The 16,264-nt window shown below is 38.9% G+C and overlaps 1 protein-coding gene across 2 annotated transcripts in view; it reads right to left on the bottom strand.

The window, feature by feature from the left end:
• The window catches only part of nos1 (nitric oxide synthase 1 (neuronal)), a 70,657-nt gene that overhangs the window by 14,780 nt on the left and 39,613 nt on the right, over nucleotides 1-16,264 (bottom strand). The window contains exons 6-18 of one of the 2 annotated variants that reach the window (XM_088336948.1): nucleotides 15,883-16,045; nucleotides 13,805-13,896; nucleotides 13,210-13,351; nucleotides 10,376-10,515; nucleotides 8,244-8,418; nucleotides 8,062-8,163; nucleotides 7,789-7,983; nucleotides 6,502-6,587; nucleotides 5,170-5,314; nucleotides 4,991-5,095; nucleotides 3,620-3,678; nucleotides 3,407-3,523; nucleotides 104-181 (exon numbers count right to left, since the gene is read on the bottom strand). In XM_088336948.1, the coding sequence (XP_088193074.1) occupies nucleotides 104-181; nucleotides 3,407-3,523; nucleotides 3,620-3,678; nucleotides 4,991-5,095; nucleotides 5,170-5,314; nucleotides 6,502-6,587; nucleotides 7,789-7,983; nucleotides 8,062-8,163; nucleotides 8,244-8,418; nucleotides 10,376-10,515; nucleotides 13,210-13,351; nucleotides 13,805-13,896; nucleotides 15,883-16,045 (1,599 nt within the window). The remainder of the gene's footprint in view (nucleotides 1-103; nucleotides 182-3,406; nucleotides 3,524-3,619; nucleotides 3,679-4,990; nucleotides 5,096-5,169; nucleotides 5,315-6,501; nucleotides 6,588-7,788; nucleotides 7,984-8,061; nucleotides 8,164-8,243; nucleotides 8,419-10,375; nucleotides 10,516-13,209; nucleotides 13,352-13,804; nucleotides 13,897-15,882; nucleotides 16,046-16,264) is intronic. The other variant, XM_088336949.1, reaches the window with a different exon arrangement.

Raw genomic sequence — 16,264 nt, 5'->3', positions numbered from 1 at the left:
TTGGAAGGAGATTTGATGATAAGTCACAGATAGTTTCTCAGAACAGTTTATTACGTTATTCTAATTTTTTCAGGTAGTCCCGCCCCTGCCCCAGGTACATTACTTGAGTGGTTTGGGTGCTTTGCGGGTGGGCGGAGCCTGAGCGTCTTTGTTGTAGCCGGCAACGGTCGTCGGGCGGGGGCTGCGTTTCACAAGCAGATGTTGCGGTCGGACGAATGGACGGATAAGGGCCGGTCGGATGGAGCAACGGCTAAAAACTAGCATTAGCCACTTCCTGTTTTGATTGTTAACACCCACCACAGCGCCCTCTACCATCATTGTCACACCATGAAAAAAGGAACCTTTATTCCCCCCCATCCACAGTTTTTAAACATGCTTCATTATAAAACTAGTTCATGCGTTTTCATTATAGTTAAGGGTCTTCCTTTCATGTTTTGTTTTGTTAGAACTGGTTGGTGTTGGAATACAATGTTGTTGTTCTATATACATGCGAGTATATATATAAATTCGACACTCCTTTACGTTCTTGTTTCGTTAACTTAGGGCTAGTTAGTGTTCCAACCTATCCCGTGCTCTTTCCTTTCATGTTCTTTTCTGTTAGATGTAGATAGTTTTTCAACCTTACACAGCAGTTATATCCACTTGTGAGTGAAAAACTTACTAGCTCTAACTGAACAAAACATGAAAGTGAGTCAACACAGGATTTGCAAGAACACTTATAAGCTTTCAGTAAACATAAGTTTTTTTACTTAACTGAACAAAACATAAAAGTGGGACAATACAGGTTTTGTTGTCAAACTATTTCCTACAGAACAAAAACATGAAAGGATGAAAACAGGATATATTGGAACACATACTCCAACAGAACAAAACATGAAAGGAATAAAACACACGTTATGGTGGAACACCAATTCCAACTGAAGAAACCATGAAATAGAGAAAACAGGATGTTTAAACACTAACTGAACAAAACATTAAGTGAAAGTGAAACATGATATGTTGAAAGACTAACTAAACAAAACATGGATAACAGGATATGCTGGACCATTAACTTACAAAAAAAATGAAAGGGGTGGACAAGGGTTAGGGTGGAACACTAAATAACTACAACTGAATAAAACATGAAAGACAAAAAGGCTATTTTGAAACACTAATGCCAACGAAACAAAGCATTAACGCCGACTGAACAAAACAAGAAAGGGGGAGGAAAAGGTTGGAAAACTCACTATAAAACACAGAATGCAACGCAGGATATGCAGGAACTCAAAGTAACTGGACAAAACACAAAAGGAGAGGACAAATGTTATGTTGTAACATTTAGTGACTCAAACTGAACAAAACAAGGAAGGAGGAGGAAACAGACTAATTCCAACGAAGCAAAGCATATAGGAAATGCCACATTATACTTTGGAACATTAACTAACTTTCCACAGAACAAAAGATAGAATCAAGATATTGCTATAACACTAATTCCAACTGAACAAAACATGAAAGGAAGTATTATTGGCGGTAGGCAGTCACCCTCAGCACCCACACCGACGCCAACACCAAGCCCAAAGAGGAAGCTTTTCCGCACCCGTTAATTTTTTTTAAAGGGACAGTGTGTCATATTTGGTGCCTGTACAGTGTTACAAAAAAAATCATTCTGTAAAAAAAAAGGAAGCCCGTTAGCCGAGGGTTTTAATCCGGCCTGCAAGACAACACTGAGAGAAGCGCAAGAGAAAAATGAGCTACAGTTTTAAATATGTCTATTTGATGTCGCCGAAACCAGGCAACGTTCCAAAACAACTGTCGAGGTATTTCTCTCTTTTTTTCTCTCCCTCTACCTATCTTTTTCTTCCTCTTTCTCCCTTTCACTCTATCTATTACTCTCTTTCTTACTTTCCCCTCTATCTGCCTCTCTCGCTAAATCTCTTTCCTTTTGCTCTTCCTTTCTCTCCCCCTCTCTTTCCCTCCTTTTTTATTTCTCACTCTTTTCTCTTTCTCACTTTTGCTTTTCCCATTTTCTCACATTCTCTCTCTCTTTTTCTCACTTTCTCTCTCCGTTTCTCTCACACGCTCATTCTCTCTTTCTCTCTCCATCTTTTTGTCTTCTGTCATTCTTTTTGTCTTTTACAATTATGAATGCAATTGACCTCTTTTGTTTTGTTTTTTATTTTGTTCCAACCTTAAAAAAAGGTTTTGGAGTAAATGTAATTGACTTCCTTTGTTTTTGTTTTTCATTTTGTTGCCTCCTTAAAAGGTTTTTGGGGAAGTGAATGCAATTGATTTCTTTCTTTTTAATTTTTTTGTAATTTTTTTGGAGTGAATGCAAGGACTTCCTTTTTATTTTTTTTTATTTTTTTAAAATTCATATTTGTTTTGTTCCTACCTTAAAAAGGGTTTTAGAGTGAATGTGATCGCAATCCTTTTTTAATTGTGTTTTATATTTTGATCCTAACTCCAAGAGGTTTTTGAGGTAAATGTGATCGACTGCCTTTGTTTTCGTTTTTTATTTTGTTCCTACCTTGTAATTGATATCCTTTATATTTATTTCTTATTATTTTGTTCCTACTCTACAAATAGTTTTAGAGTGAATGTGATTGACTTCATTTTTTTAAATTGTTTTTTATTTTGATCCTACCTTCAAAAACATTTTGGGGGAACGAATGCAATTCAATTCCTTCTTTTTTAAATCGTTTATTTTTTTTTAAATTCTGTTCCTACTTTCAAAAGGTTTTTGAAGTGAATGCAATTGACTTCCTTATTTTTTGGTTTTATTTTGTTTCTAGCTTAAAAAGGTTTTTTTTGAGAGAATACAATTGATTTCCTTCTTTTTTTTATGTTTTTTATTTTGTTCCTACTTAAAAATATTTTTGGGGAAGCGAATGCAATTGACGTCCTTCATTTTTTTTTGTTTTCTTTTGTTTCTGCCTTAAAAAGCTTTTTGGTAGTGAATGCAATTGACTTCCTTCTTTTGTTTATGTTTTCTATTTTGTTCCTACTTAAAAATGTTTTTTTGGGAAGCAAATGCAATTGAATTAATTCTTTTTTAAATTCATTTTTTTTATTCTGTTCCTACCTTGAAAAAGTTTTTAGGAGTGAATGCAATTGACTTCCTTCTTTTGTTTATGTTTTTTTATTTTGTTCCTACTTAAAAAAATTGGGGTGAATGCAATAGAATTCCTTCTTTTTTAATTTTTTTGGGGTTTTATTTTGGTTCTACCTTAAAAAGGTTTTTTGGAGTGAATACAATCAACTTCCTTCTTTTGGTTATGTTTTTTTATTTCGTTCCTGATTAAAAATATTTTTTGGAGCAAATGCAATTGACTTCATTCTTTTTAACTTTTTTTAAAATTGTGTTCCTACATTCAAAATGTTTTTGGAGTGAATGCAAGCGACATCCTGTTTTTTACTTTGTTCCTACCTGACGTTAGCCAGTGGTCCCGTGCTCTCGAAGTTGACTTTAGCCTCGGGCTCGTCGCTGGACGACTTCCTGGTGTCCGAGTAGGAAGACACGCTATTAAAGCGAACTTTGTAGCTCCTTAAAAAAAAGAAAAAAGGCAATTAGCTCCGCCCATTGCACTTGGGTCCGCCCACTCATTTCGACTAAAGAAGAAGAAAACGGAAGAAAACCTACTTGCGGTCTTCCGTGTTGGACGTTGGGTGGCGCATCTCCATGAGCGCTGCTCCGAATTTCTATAAAAGAAAAACAAAATTGCTTTTTATTTTTTAATCCAGTTTTTTTCAAAACGTTTTTTTTTCTTTTTTCTGAATAATGGAACCTTTTTTTTTGTTGGCAAGAATTTTCTGAATTTGGAAAAACACTTCTGTTTTTTCTCGTATGTAGAATATTTTTAAATATTTTTTTCTGTTTATAATAAAATGTAGTTTTCCTATACTCAGGGTTTTTTTTCCAGTTTCTTTTTTCAATTTTATTTTAAAATGGTGAATTATAATTAAAGAATTCTGGTTTGGGTATTTTTTTCCCCCCATAAGATTTGTTTTCTGGTTTTGGGGATATATATTTTTTTCATTTTATTTTTCTAAATTTTCTTTTTTCTTTTCCGTTTTCCCCCTTTTTTGTAACGAAATTAATATATATATATTTTTTTTCTTTTTACCGTATTTTGTGTGTTTTTCGGAAACGTTTTTCAGAATGTGTTTTTTTCAGTTTGTAAAATTTTATTGTTTTTCAGTTTTTTGAGAATTTGATGAATAACTTTTTAAAAAATATATATTATTCTGTTTTTTGTGTTTAGCAAAAATGTTTTCCCAGAATGGTTTTTGTCCCGAATACTTTTTCCTCATTTTCATTTTTTTGTGGAAACAGTTTTTTTGAATTGTCTTTCTTTTTTGTGTGTTTATCAAAAATTTTATTCTGAATTGTTTTATTTCAGTTTTAAATTTTTTTTTTTTAAGTTGTATTCAGTTTTTGCCGGATAATTTCGACTGCCACCCCCGTTTTTTGGGAGAATTTGACAAAAACAGATGTTTTTTATTATCGTTCTTTGTTTTTTTCATCACAAATGTTTTACAAAATCTTTATTTCAATTTTAATTATATTTTTCCAGGTTCTTTATTTTTTTCCAGTTTTTGGGTTTTGAGTTTGATAAATATATATATTCTATCAGTTTTTCAGTTTTTTGTGTTGATTAGAATTGTATTTCAGAATATTTTTTTCCATTTTGATAAGGCGGCATTAGCTCAGGAGGTAGAGCGCTCGTCTTGGGAACCAAGAGACCGTGTTATATCTCCAAGTGTCTTTGGACACTGAATCCTAAATAAGCAGATCGGCGCCTTGCATGGCTGTCGCCTCTGTCATTGTGTGTGTGTGAATGGGTAAGTGTAAAGCACATTGTAAAGCCCTTTAGGAGGTCTTCGTTGACTTGAAAAGCGCTATAGAAATGCAGATCATTTACCATATCTTTTCCCCTGTTTTTTTTTTTTTTTGGGAGTTTTTTGGTGAATACTTTTGAGTGTTTTTTTTTCCCTTAAATACAATCCGTACCTCCCCATTTTCAGGCGGGTCACCATTCCCGAAGGTGCTGGTCACCACCAGGACCAGAGTCTCGTGTTCCAGGTGCACCACGTCGTAGTCGTCCATGGACATCACCTTGTTTTTTTCAGAAAAAAAAAAAAAAAACATTTGCATTTTTTGGATTTTTGCTCAGGCAACGGAGCGGGCACCTTAGCGTCAAAGGCGTGCTTGAAGATCTCGCAGAGGGTCTTGGCGTAGTCGTGAGACTTTCCGGTCTCGGTGGCGAACAAGATGGTGGCCTTCACCCGCTTGGCCATGGCGGCGCCCATCAGCTTGGCCGAGAACTTCACCGCCCTGAAAACCCCAACCCGGGACCCAAAACACTTCAACTCCGGTTCTTATATGCAAAAACTGAACTCTAAAAATAGTATATAAATACGAATGACATTCTTATTATTTTTATCTATATTAAGGGTCTCAAACTCGCAAACTGGGGGCCAATTGCGGCTGCCAGGATGATAGTTTGAAGACTCTGCCTTATTATGAAAATCAAAGGGACAAGTTCGATCATTTTCCCACTAGATGTCGCTGTGCTCTGTCGAGCCGCTGAAAACGAGTGCTTAAAGCACAACACAAATCATACATTCAAAAAAAGTAAAGCATAAGACATTGGAAAGACAGAAAACAAAAAAAGCAAAAAAAAGCAATTAATAGATCATTTTTGGGAAAATCGGGAAAACAGCAAAACATTGGAAAAACGGAAAAAACATCTTCCAAAACACTACAAAAAATTACTAATGGGATAAATAATGTAGAAAAAAACAGAAAAAATACAGACAAAACAATAAAAACAATATATAACCTCAATTCCTTCTTTTAATCTCTCCTTCCTTCCTCTCTTTTTTTCTCCTTAACTATTTCTATCTCCCTTCCTTTCTATCTTTTTATCTCTCTCTCTGTGTGTCTCTCCCTTTCTCTTTTTATCTTTCTCTTTAATATTTCTCTCTCTTTTATCTTTATCTCACTCTTTTTAGCTCTCTCTCTTTTTCTCTGTCTCTCTTTTTTATCTTTCCCTCTAACTCTGTCTCTCTTTTTTTAATTTTTCTCTTTTTATCTCTGTGTCTCTCTTTTTTATCTCTCTCCCTTTACATCTGTGTCTCTTTTATCTCAGTTCCTGTCTTTTTTTCTTTGTCTCTCTCCCTCTCTTTTTATCTCTCTCTCTTTCTCTATCTTTTTATCTATCTATCTCTCTCTCTCTCTCGCAAAAAAAAAATCAGGTAAACAGAAAATCATATATTGCCCAAACCTGAAATGCTTTCCCTCCAAAAACTATTAATTGTAACAGTACACAAAAATACTTAAAAAAAAAAAAAAAATCCTCTAAAAAATAAAATGATGTTTTAAGTGTATGTAGCCTGTATCATAAAGAGCAATAAGTGGAGCTTTAAGTTACCATAGCAACAGTCTCCAAAAACCTGACATAGATGACTCCAACAAAGCGCTAGCAAAACACAACATGCTAGTACTGTTTTTTTGCTCACTTGGCCAGTTTCTTAAATCCGATGGCTCGCTTTTTGGTGGGCGTCCCGTTTACTCCTTTCCACACGTAAGTGTGCCACGGATCCGCCTACGGGAAAATAAGTAAGAAAATAAAATAATGAACAAACCTTGTCAGGTAAATGTGATTAACACAATACAACGCAAATCAAAGAGAATGAAAGTGTGGATTCTGCCACTTCCACATGTGTAAATCAAGTTTAGTGTCTGTTGTCTTTGTTGTTCTGGATTGAACAAGGCCCAAGTCAATCGCATCCCTTAATAATCAAGTTAAAGGGACAGTGTGCATGATTTGACCCCTAGATGGTGTTGTGCTACAAAGCACCAGTAATAATACGAACTACGGAGACTCAAAAAGACCATTTCACCATTTTCTAGTTTGAGGCCCCAGCCTTAATAATCAAGATAAAGGGACAGTGTGCATGATTTGACCCCAAGATTTTGCTGTATTCTGTTGTGCTACAAAGCACCAGTAATATTACAAACTACAGAGACTCAAAAAGACCATTCATCATTTGCCTTTTTGCCCACACTTTCGCAAAAAAGGGAAAGAAAAAATTGGAGAAAAAAGACACATCAAGAAAAAGGAGGAAATAAAGAAGCAGGGGAAGACTGAAGAAAAGGAAGAAGGAAAAAAAAGAATAAAAGAAGATGAAAAGGGAAAAAAGACAGATAGAGTAAAAAGAGGAGAAAAAAGAAGAATAAAAGCAGCAAGAAGGAAGATAATGATTTCAGCTGCCTCGTGTTATGTCAAATACATATATATCTTGTTTAGTGCATGCTTATATGATAGTTCATGTAGTTTTGCTAATTATTCCAATCAACATTCTTTTTTTAATGATTGACATTTTTTTTAGCACAAGGAGTCCCTGGATAATACACTGTCCCTTTAAGGGCAGCCATAGCAGGTGATTGATGACTTTATTTTGAAAATTATTCATAATATTGTTAGTTGTTAGATCTTATTTTCCCTAGGAAATTCTAAAAAAACGATATTTGGGAACATTAGAACATTTTTATTTGAACTTTTTGGAGGAAAACCCAATTTGGCCTAACCTCAGCCACAAACCATCTCAGGTGGTCCCCAAGTCAATTGAGTTTGAGACCCCTGGCTTAAGTAAAAGGGCACAGTGGCCGGTTTTCCCCTGCGTCACTATGTTTTTCGACCCGTCAATCCCCCAATACCTTCAAACCTTAGTTAGCCAATGAAACAATGTCCACAGTATCGGCTCTTTGACCTTCTGAAGAAAGGTCCGAAAGAACAGACCCACCTGATACTCGAAGGAAGGCGTGAGCCGGTAGTTGAGCATCTCTTGGTGGAAAACGGGAGTGATGCTACCCGACATGGGCGGCACGATCCACACCCAGTCTCCGGGGCAACCGCCTCGCACCCGGTACTCGTTCTCCATGTGCTTCATGAATGACTCGGTGGCAGAGTGGTGGTCCACGATGGTCACTTTGCACACCTGAGTGGGAAGGTAAAGTCTTCTTTACTGTGACGGGTAGAAGAAGTCAACAGAAGAACCAGAAAAATGAGGGGGCACCTGAAAACTGTAGAGGACGGCAATGTTGATCTCCACCAGTGCTTGGTCTTTCCACAGGGACGAGGTCTTCCTGGTGTCTAAAGACATCTTCTTGGCCACATCCTGTGAAAAAAAAACCAAACCTCAGTCCTGGCAGTTCTAATTTTGACGGTTTCTGACAAGCATGAAGGTCCAAAGCGCACCTCCAGGATGTTGTAGCGGGAACTGTCGCAAAAGTCCCTGACGCCGATCTCTGTGCCCATGTACCAGCCGCTGAAGGGGCAACCGGTGAAATCCAGGCCTCCGATCTCCAGGAGCATGTTGGAGACTGCCGGCAGGGCGTACCACTTTAAGTCCAGATCCTTGAACCATTCGTACCTGGACAGTAACGGGAAATGGGCACATTGCCTGGACCGGAATTTGCCAAGGTTTAGGGTAAGGGTATATTGTGAGCGGACCACCATAGATAGATAGATAGATAGATACTTTGTTCATCCCCGAAGGGAAATTCACATTTCCAGCAGCATCCCTGAGCTGAGAACAATCGAGAACAATCGAAAATAACACGGGATGGTCAAAATGATCAATCGGATGGAAATTTTAAAAGGTTAAAATTTTGTAGAATGTTCTAAAGGATTTTATACATTTGACTATAAAGGATTTTATACGATTGACTACAAAGTACATGTAGTCATTTTGATGCAGTAGGGATATTCGCTGACTGTGCTTTAATTCAATGTCAGGGCAGGTTGTGTGGAATGCGAGTTCTCCTGTCCCGGCTACTGACCCTTTTTCATTCCCGACAGCGCCATCACAGCGCCACGGAAGATCCACTTCCGCGTTCAGAGTAACCTGCTTCCCGCATCTAGCGAGCACCGCATCGCTGGCGCTGCCCTTCCTCTTTCCTTCAATAAAACGTTACGCGATTGGGTCCTGTTTTCGTTCAGGTCCTGACAACAGCAAAGGTTTAATTTCCTTTCTTGAATTCACTAACAGTATTTAGTCATTCAGACAGTCAGGTAGGTTGTAATCCTTTAATACAATAAATATACTTTACTTTAATTTATTTTCAAGTACCAAATAAACAAAAAAGGGAAATAAATAGTTATATATTTTTATAACTATAGTTATATTTTTCATCCTTTATCCTAACTCCCCACAAATGTTTGAACGGAACAACTACAATACCCATAAATCACCACATCAAGGAATGGCGGAGAAGGGACTGTACCGAGTCCAAACTTTTGTGAATCGCAAAACTCAACTAAAACAGCAATCACCAAGACGGCAATATTAAACGGCTATAAGTAACAAAAACCAACTTGGCTCACAAAAATAATAACAACAGTCAAACTGGAGCAAAATCAAGGAGGACTTACTGTTGGTGTTTCGCTTTGTCCTAGAATCAGTGGCCCTCACAGTCAACTTTCATTTTTTTATTTACAGTCGCCATGTCAGAAATAAGGACCGTGGCCAAAAAGCTACTGCCACCATCAGGTGAAATGGTGATTTTTTTTTTTGTCTACGGCTATTGTAGGGGGTTAGTGTTAGGCTTTGGAGGTTAGGATTTAAGGTTAAAAAGAAGTTTGGCTTAAGGGTTAAGGCGTAAGGGGAGGCGGTTTTATAGGTTAGGGTAGGGGCTAAGACTTAGAGTTAGGGTGTAAAGGTAAGGGTTAAGATTGTTGGGGGTTAGAGGGTTAGGATTTAAGGGTTATGGTAAGGGTTTAATGGGTATATAGTTAGACTTTAAATTTAGGTGGTTAGGGATTAGGGTTACAGAGGATTATGGGTTAAGGTAAGGGTTGGAGTTGGTATAAAGTAGGATTACCATAACGGGAATAAAAAAATCTAGGACAGATTGAAGCCCATGCTGACGGTATAACTTGAACCAGTCCAGAGAGTCCGGTCCTTGCTTCCAAACTCACCCGACAGCCTAAAACAATGTGGAAGTCTATTTGGACTGTTCCTGTTTTGTACTTTGGAGTACCTCAAAGCAATAGTAGATTGTGAGACCAGACATTTCATTTTTTTGTGTGCGTGTTCCAGCCAGCCAATCGCTCAGCCGCTTCCAGCCAAAAGTAGCATTAGCTTTAATTAGCCAATCGTAGCGCCCGATGTCTACCGGGCCAGTTGCCGACTCATAATAGGTGGGAAATTAAAACCAAAACCAAAACGTTGTGTCGGGAATGCTAACAGTGAAACCCGCCAACACAATAACGTTTGCCGTTGGCAGTCTGTGTGGGTGCTTACATGGGCCTCTGAAAAGACGGTTTTTGAAGGTCGGGCGAGCAATCGGAAAGGTTGTTAGCAAGACGGTTTGCTGCTAGCGACTCACTTGGGGTGGGCGATGGGGACTTCCAGGACTAAATCTTCGGGCAACTCGAACAGTTCCGGGTCGTTGCCGTTAGCTTGCAGCAGCAGCGGCAAAACGTCGAAGCGACCCTTAGGCGCTTTCCAGCCCAGTTGCATGCAAATCTAAAAAACAAACAATAAAAACTAAACAATTACAGTGGTTTATTAGCATCTACTAGTTAGCATTAAGTCATTAGCGTGATCTACTTGTTTGCATCAGCTGGTTAAAATTTAGCCTGAGAATACAGTCGTTAGAATTTACTTGCTAGCATCTAGTCGTTAGCATGTTATTGTTAGCATCTAGTTATTCACATGTCGTAGTTAGCATTTACTTGTTAGCTTGTCATCATTAGCATGTTGTCGTTAGGATGTACTTGTTAGCATCTGATCCTTTGCATCTAATCGTTAGGATGTAGCTCATATGTAGTCGTTAGCATTTCCCCGTTAGCATCTAGTTATAAGCATCTAGTAGTTAGCCTGTCGTCATTAGCATCTACTTCTCAGCTTGTAGTCATTAGCATGTGGTCGTTAGCATTAACTCGTTAGCATCTAGTCGTTACCATGTAGTAGTTACCATCAACTTGTTAGCTTGTCGTCCTTAGCATGTGGATTTGGGATCTACTTGATAGCATCTGATTGTTTGCATTTAATCGTTAGGATGTAGTCCCTATGCAGTCGTTAGCATCTGGTCGATAGTGCCTAGTCGTTAGCGCCGAGTCTTTAGCACCTAGTTGTTAGCACCTAGTTGTTAGCACCTAGTTGTTAGTGTGTTGTCATTAACATCTATTTGTTAGCTTGGAGTCATTAGCATGTTGTCATTAGCATCTACTTATTAGCTTGTAGTCATAAGCATGTCGTTGTTGCGATCTACTTGTTATCATCTGCTCGTTTGCATCCAATCGTTAGGATGTAGTCCTTGTGCAATTGTGAGCACTTACTCGTTGGCATCTAGTTGTTAGCATCTAGTCGTTAGCCTGTCGTCATTAGCATCTACTTACGAGGTTGTAGTCATGAGCATGTGGTCGTTAGCATTTATTCCTTAGCATCTAGTCGTTACCATCGAGAGGTTTGCATCTAATTATTAGCTTGTAGTCATACGCATGTCGTCGTTGGGATCTACTTGTTAGCATCTGATAGTTTGCATCTAATCGTTAGGATGTAGTCCTTGTGAAATTGTTAGCACTTACTCGTTAACATCTAGATAATAATAATAATTAATAATAATAATTTCCTTTGTATTGTCATTCTTTGTAACAATGTACACAGAACGAAATGTCGATACACCTGACCCGTTGTAGCGAGTCGATGCAGCCGCAGCCAGAGGGCGCCGCCATTATACCAATTAGGTATGTCTCGGCCGAGGCGCGAACCAGCGACCTCCCAGTCTCAAAGCGGGCACGCTACCATCTAGGCTACTGAGCTGGTATGTTAACATCTAGTCGTTAGCAAAGTCGTCATTAGCATCTACTTGTTAGCTTGTAGTCATTAGCATGTGGTCGTTAGCATTTACTTGTTAACATCTAGTCGTTACCATCTAGTGGTTGGCATCTACTTGTTAGCTTGTAGTCCTTAGCATGTCGTCGTTGGCATCTACTTGTTAGCATCTCATCGTTAGGATGTATTCCTTGTGCAATTGTTAGCACTTCCTCGTTAGAATCTAGTCGCCATTAGCATCTATTTATTAGCTTGTAGTCATAAGCATGTCGTCGTTGGGATGGGGGCGGCAGTGGCTCAGGAGGTAGAGCGCTCGTCTTGGGATCAAGAGATCGCAGTTCGAATCCCGGCTCCTCCGTGTTACATGTCGAAGTGTCCTTGGGTAAGACACTGAACCCCTAATACCCCCAATAAGCAGGTTAGCGCCTTACATGGCTGCACGGCCGCTATTGGGAAATGTGAAGCACACTGTAAAGCGCTATGGTCTTGACTTGAAAAGCGCTATATAAATGCAGATCATTTCATTTCATTTCATCTACTTGTTAGCATCAAATCGTTAGGATGTAGTCCTTGTGCAATTGTTAGCACTTACTTGTTGGTATCTAGTTGCCATTATCATCTATTTATTAGCTTGTAGTCATAAGCATGTCATCGTTGGCATCTACTTGTTAGCATCTCATCGTTAGGATGTAGTCCTTGAGCAATTGTTATCACTTACTCGTTAGCATGTCATCATTAGCATCTACTTGTTAGCTTGTAGTCATTAGCATGTCGTCGTTAATTCAAGTCAAATCGTGTTTATTTGTGACGCCCTTAATCACAAGAAGTCTAAAATGGCTTCACAGACCACAGAATGTGTATCTTGTTTTTTTAGTACTATGCTTTTATCATTCAGCCTGCTTTATAACGTTATGGGGCATATTATTTTATTAAATTTTATTATTTTTTTCAGTTTCAAAACAAGCCAGGTTACTTATATCAACCTTTAACATACATTCCATACAAAATATAGCACCGAAGCTACTTACGAACGATCGTCCGGAACCTATCTTATTCGTAAGTTGGGCAGCGTCATTAGCATCGACTTAATAGCACTTCGTTACTATGTATTGTTTTGTACTTATCCATTAGCTCGATACTGGTTTAGAAAATTAGCTCCCACTACAAAAAATGGCTAATATTGTTGTAGAATTTTTCGTTAATAATTGAATTTTGAATTCTCGAATTTCTGCCAGAAAGGGGAAACTGACATGGGTATCAGCAGTTGTGAAAACTTAAAACAAAATGGCGACTCCCGGTATTGATCATTACTACAGGTTAGTAAGGAGAATATTTAGAGAAATTAACGAATAAAATCATGTTTTAGAAGAAAATGTTGGTTACCTCCGTGAACTCGATGTTAGCGGGGTCCCCCAAGACGCTTCCGTCGGGTTGCTTATAGCCGGCGTAGCGAATAAATTGCGAGTTCCAAACCCGGAAATCGCGTTTGCCGTCCGTCCTCTGTGGGAAAATCGTAATGGCCGACCTGTTGGCGCCACAAAACCAAAATGAAGGGATCACTGTTTTTTCACGTCACAACAAATAAAAACAAGAGTGCATTTTAGAAAAATGAAAAACAAAAAAACAAAGGTTTCATGATAAAATTAAGAACAGATAGTCTTGTTTGTGATAAAAAATACATTTCCAGTAAAAGTCAATTCAACTTAAAGAAGCGCCCGTGATACCTTACAGTCACAAAATGGGGATAACTAATCAGCACAGTGCTTCACAAACCTTTGTTGTTACGTCACTACCGGAAAACGATTTTGTTTCTCATTTTATTTCTTTTAGAAATCACTTTTCTCAAAAAGGACAACATGTAAAAAATATTCTGCACCATTTCATTACCCTGTTCCACCCTCCTTTCATTCCTATTTATTCAAAAAACCTTTGTTATCGATGTATTTATATTTAAAATGCTTTTATTTTGGTAACTGACCTAAGGTTTCCCTTGTTGGTGGCGTACTTGATGTGGTTGCAAATGTAGTTGTACATTCCGTGAGCGGTGGTGCAGTCTCTTGCGTCAAAAACCTGCGAGGGGAGTACAAATATATATAAAATAACATTATAAAAACAACATGAGTCATTCAGTCCCTCGGGGAACAAACTATTGCCCTCCAAAGTGGAGTACTTATCCGGATTCTTTTCATATTTATTATTAAATTGTCATAATTACCAATGTGAATTACCTGTGCCCACTCACTGCCGCGGGTTCTGATTGGCTCCCTGTCCCTAGTTAAACCCAGTCCTGTCAGTCCCCTGTTGTCAGTCCGTATGCGAAGCTCTGTGTATACAAGGCAAGCCTTTTTTTGACCCTGACTCCCGCCTATCCCGTTTTTGCTCCCGTTTGTCTCCGGCTACAACCTGTTTTGATCCCGATCAAGTCGGCTCTCCCGTCCCGGCTTACAACCCATTTTTGACCCTGACTATGTCTTCTTTCCCGTCCTGGCTTACGACCCGTTTCCGACCACGCTTTTGCTCTCTCTGTCCCGGCTACCGACCCGTTTCCGACCACGCTTTTGCTCTCCCTGTCCCGGCTACCGACCTATTTTTCCGACCCTGACACCGACATCGCTTGCTATGGAAGATCCACTTTCGTATTCAGATCACAAGCTGAGTGCGAGCACGACTTCCGTCCCGCGTCCAGTGAACACTGGATCGTGGGTGCAGCCCTTCCTTTTTCTTTCAATAGAACTTGTGGTAAACGTTACGCAATTGGGTCCTGATTTCATTCTGGTCCTGACATAAATATGCCCTTTAAATTACACTTTTTTTTTTTTAAATCCTTCAAAATTGGTTCGATGTAATAACTCCAGCATTTTGTTCAAAATAGCTCCTCCAAAATAAATTATATTTTTTAACTCAAGTCAATTGGTAAATTTGTTGAAAAGATTTAATTGCTCAAAAATAAATATCTTGAATTTCGAATAACTCCAATTAAACAAAGCATTTTTTTAAAAAATTTAAAAATTTTGTCATTAAATTTGTCACGACCATAACGTTATCAGGACCCAATTGCGTAACATTTACCACAAGTTTTGTTGAAAGAAAGAGGAAGGGCTGCGCCAACGATCCGGTGCTCGCTGGACGCGGGAAGCAAGTCGTTCTCGCACTCGGCTTGTGATCCAAATACGGAATTGGATCTTCCGTAGCGGGTGATGGTGGTGTCAGGGATGGAAAACAGGTCGATGGCCGGGACAGGAGAGCAAAAACGTGGTCGGGATCAGAAACTGGTCGTAAGCCAGGACGGGAGAGCAGACATAGTCGGGATCAAAAACAGGTCGTAGCCGGAGACAAACGGGGAGATCAGGAAGGGAAAAGAGGAAAAACGGGACAGGCGGGAGTCAGGGTCAAAACGTCTTGCCTTGTATCAACAGAGGTTTGCAGACGGACTGACAACCGGAGAGTGACAGGACTGGGTTTAAAAAGGGACAGGGAGTCAATCAGATAGCACGCAGCGGCAGATGTTAGGTCATATTTAAGAAAAATGTCATATTTAGTGCTTAAAACAGGGACCTTTAATTGCAAGTGTTTCAAAAACTATTTGATGAAACAAATTTTTTTAAAACATTTGTTAAAAATATGCATAACATGTAGATGTCTGCATGTTTTTTTTATTCATTAAAGGGGCGGTGTATAAAATGAAGTGCCTCCTAGTGGTACAAAAACTCATTCAGTGAAAAATTTACATACAAGGAAAAAATACAGAAACTATTGTACCAATATAATCTTTTATAAAAAAATCATAGGTGGCAAAATTTGTATTTTTTTACATAGGGGAATCCCTACCTAGAAGTCATCGCCACATTTGTCTGGCATCTTGCTGCTTAATCTGGCACTGTTTTTTGTCCGCGTTAGACAACAGTGCCATCTAGTGGTCACATATTACACACTGGGGCTTTAAAAATGGGATCTGTGTCCAAGATCGACCAAACAGTAGGCCCCCATGGAGTTCAGGCGTGTCCGGCGCCGCTCCGACCCGAACCCGAACGTGACGGAGTCATTCCGAAGCGGTACCTGCAGCTTGGACCACTGAATCCTGCCCACGCATCGGGCGGCGTTCCTCCAGGCGTGTTTGGCGCCATAGATGAGTTCCGTGTCTTTGAGTTGGTACGTTCCCGAAGATTCGATCTCCTTGGTGACTTCCTCCAGGCGGTCGGCGTGGGCCTTGGAACTGTACCTGCGTGCGCAAAGTGGAAAATGGCGTCTCATGGATATACATATAACATTGGTCCGATGTCAATAATTATAATAATAATAGTCAGATATTTTATACACTAATAATCGTATAACGTTATAATCCTACTAGTCATTGAATATCATTGTGACACCAATGATAATAACAACAATAGCAATAATAACAGTTATGATACAACAATAGCAACATTAACAACAAAGG

This window comes from Urocampus carinirostris, chromosome 5 (genome assembly GCF_059441175.1).
Source record: "Urocampus carinirostris isolate Australia breed hairy pipefish chromosome 5, RoL_Ucar_1.0, whole genome shotgun sequence".
Lineage (NCBI taxonomy): Eukaryota > Metazoa > Chordata > Actinopteri > Syngnathiformes > Syngnathidae > Urocampus > Urocampus carinirostris.
The sequence above is the reverse complement of the archived record's forward strand: the minus strand, read 5'-3'. Positions and strand labels throughout refer to the sequence as shown.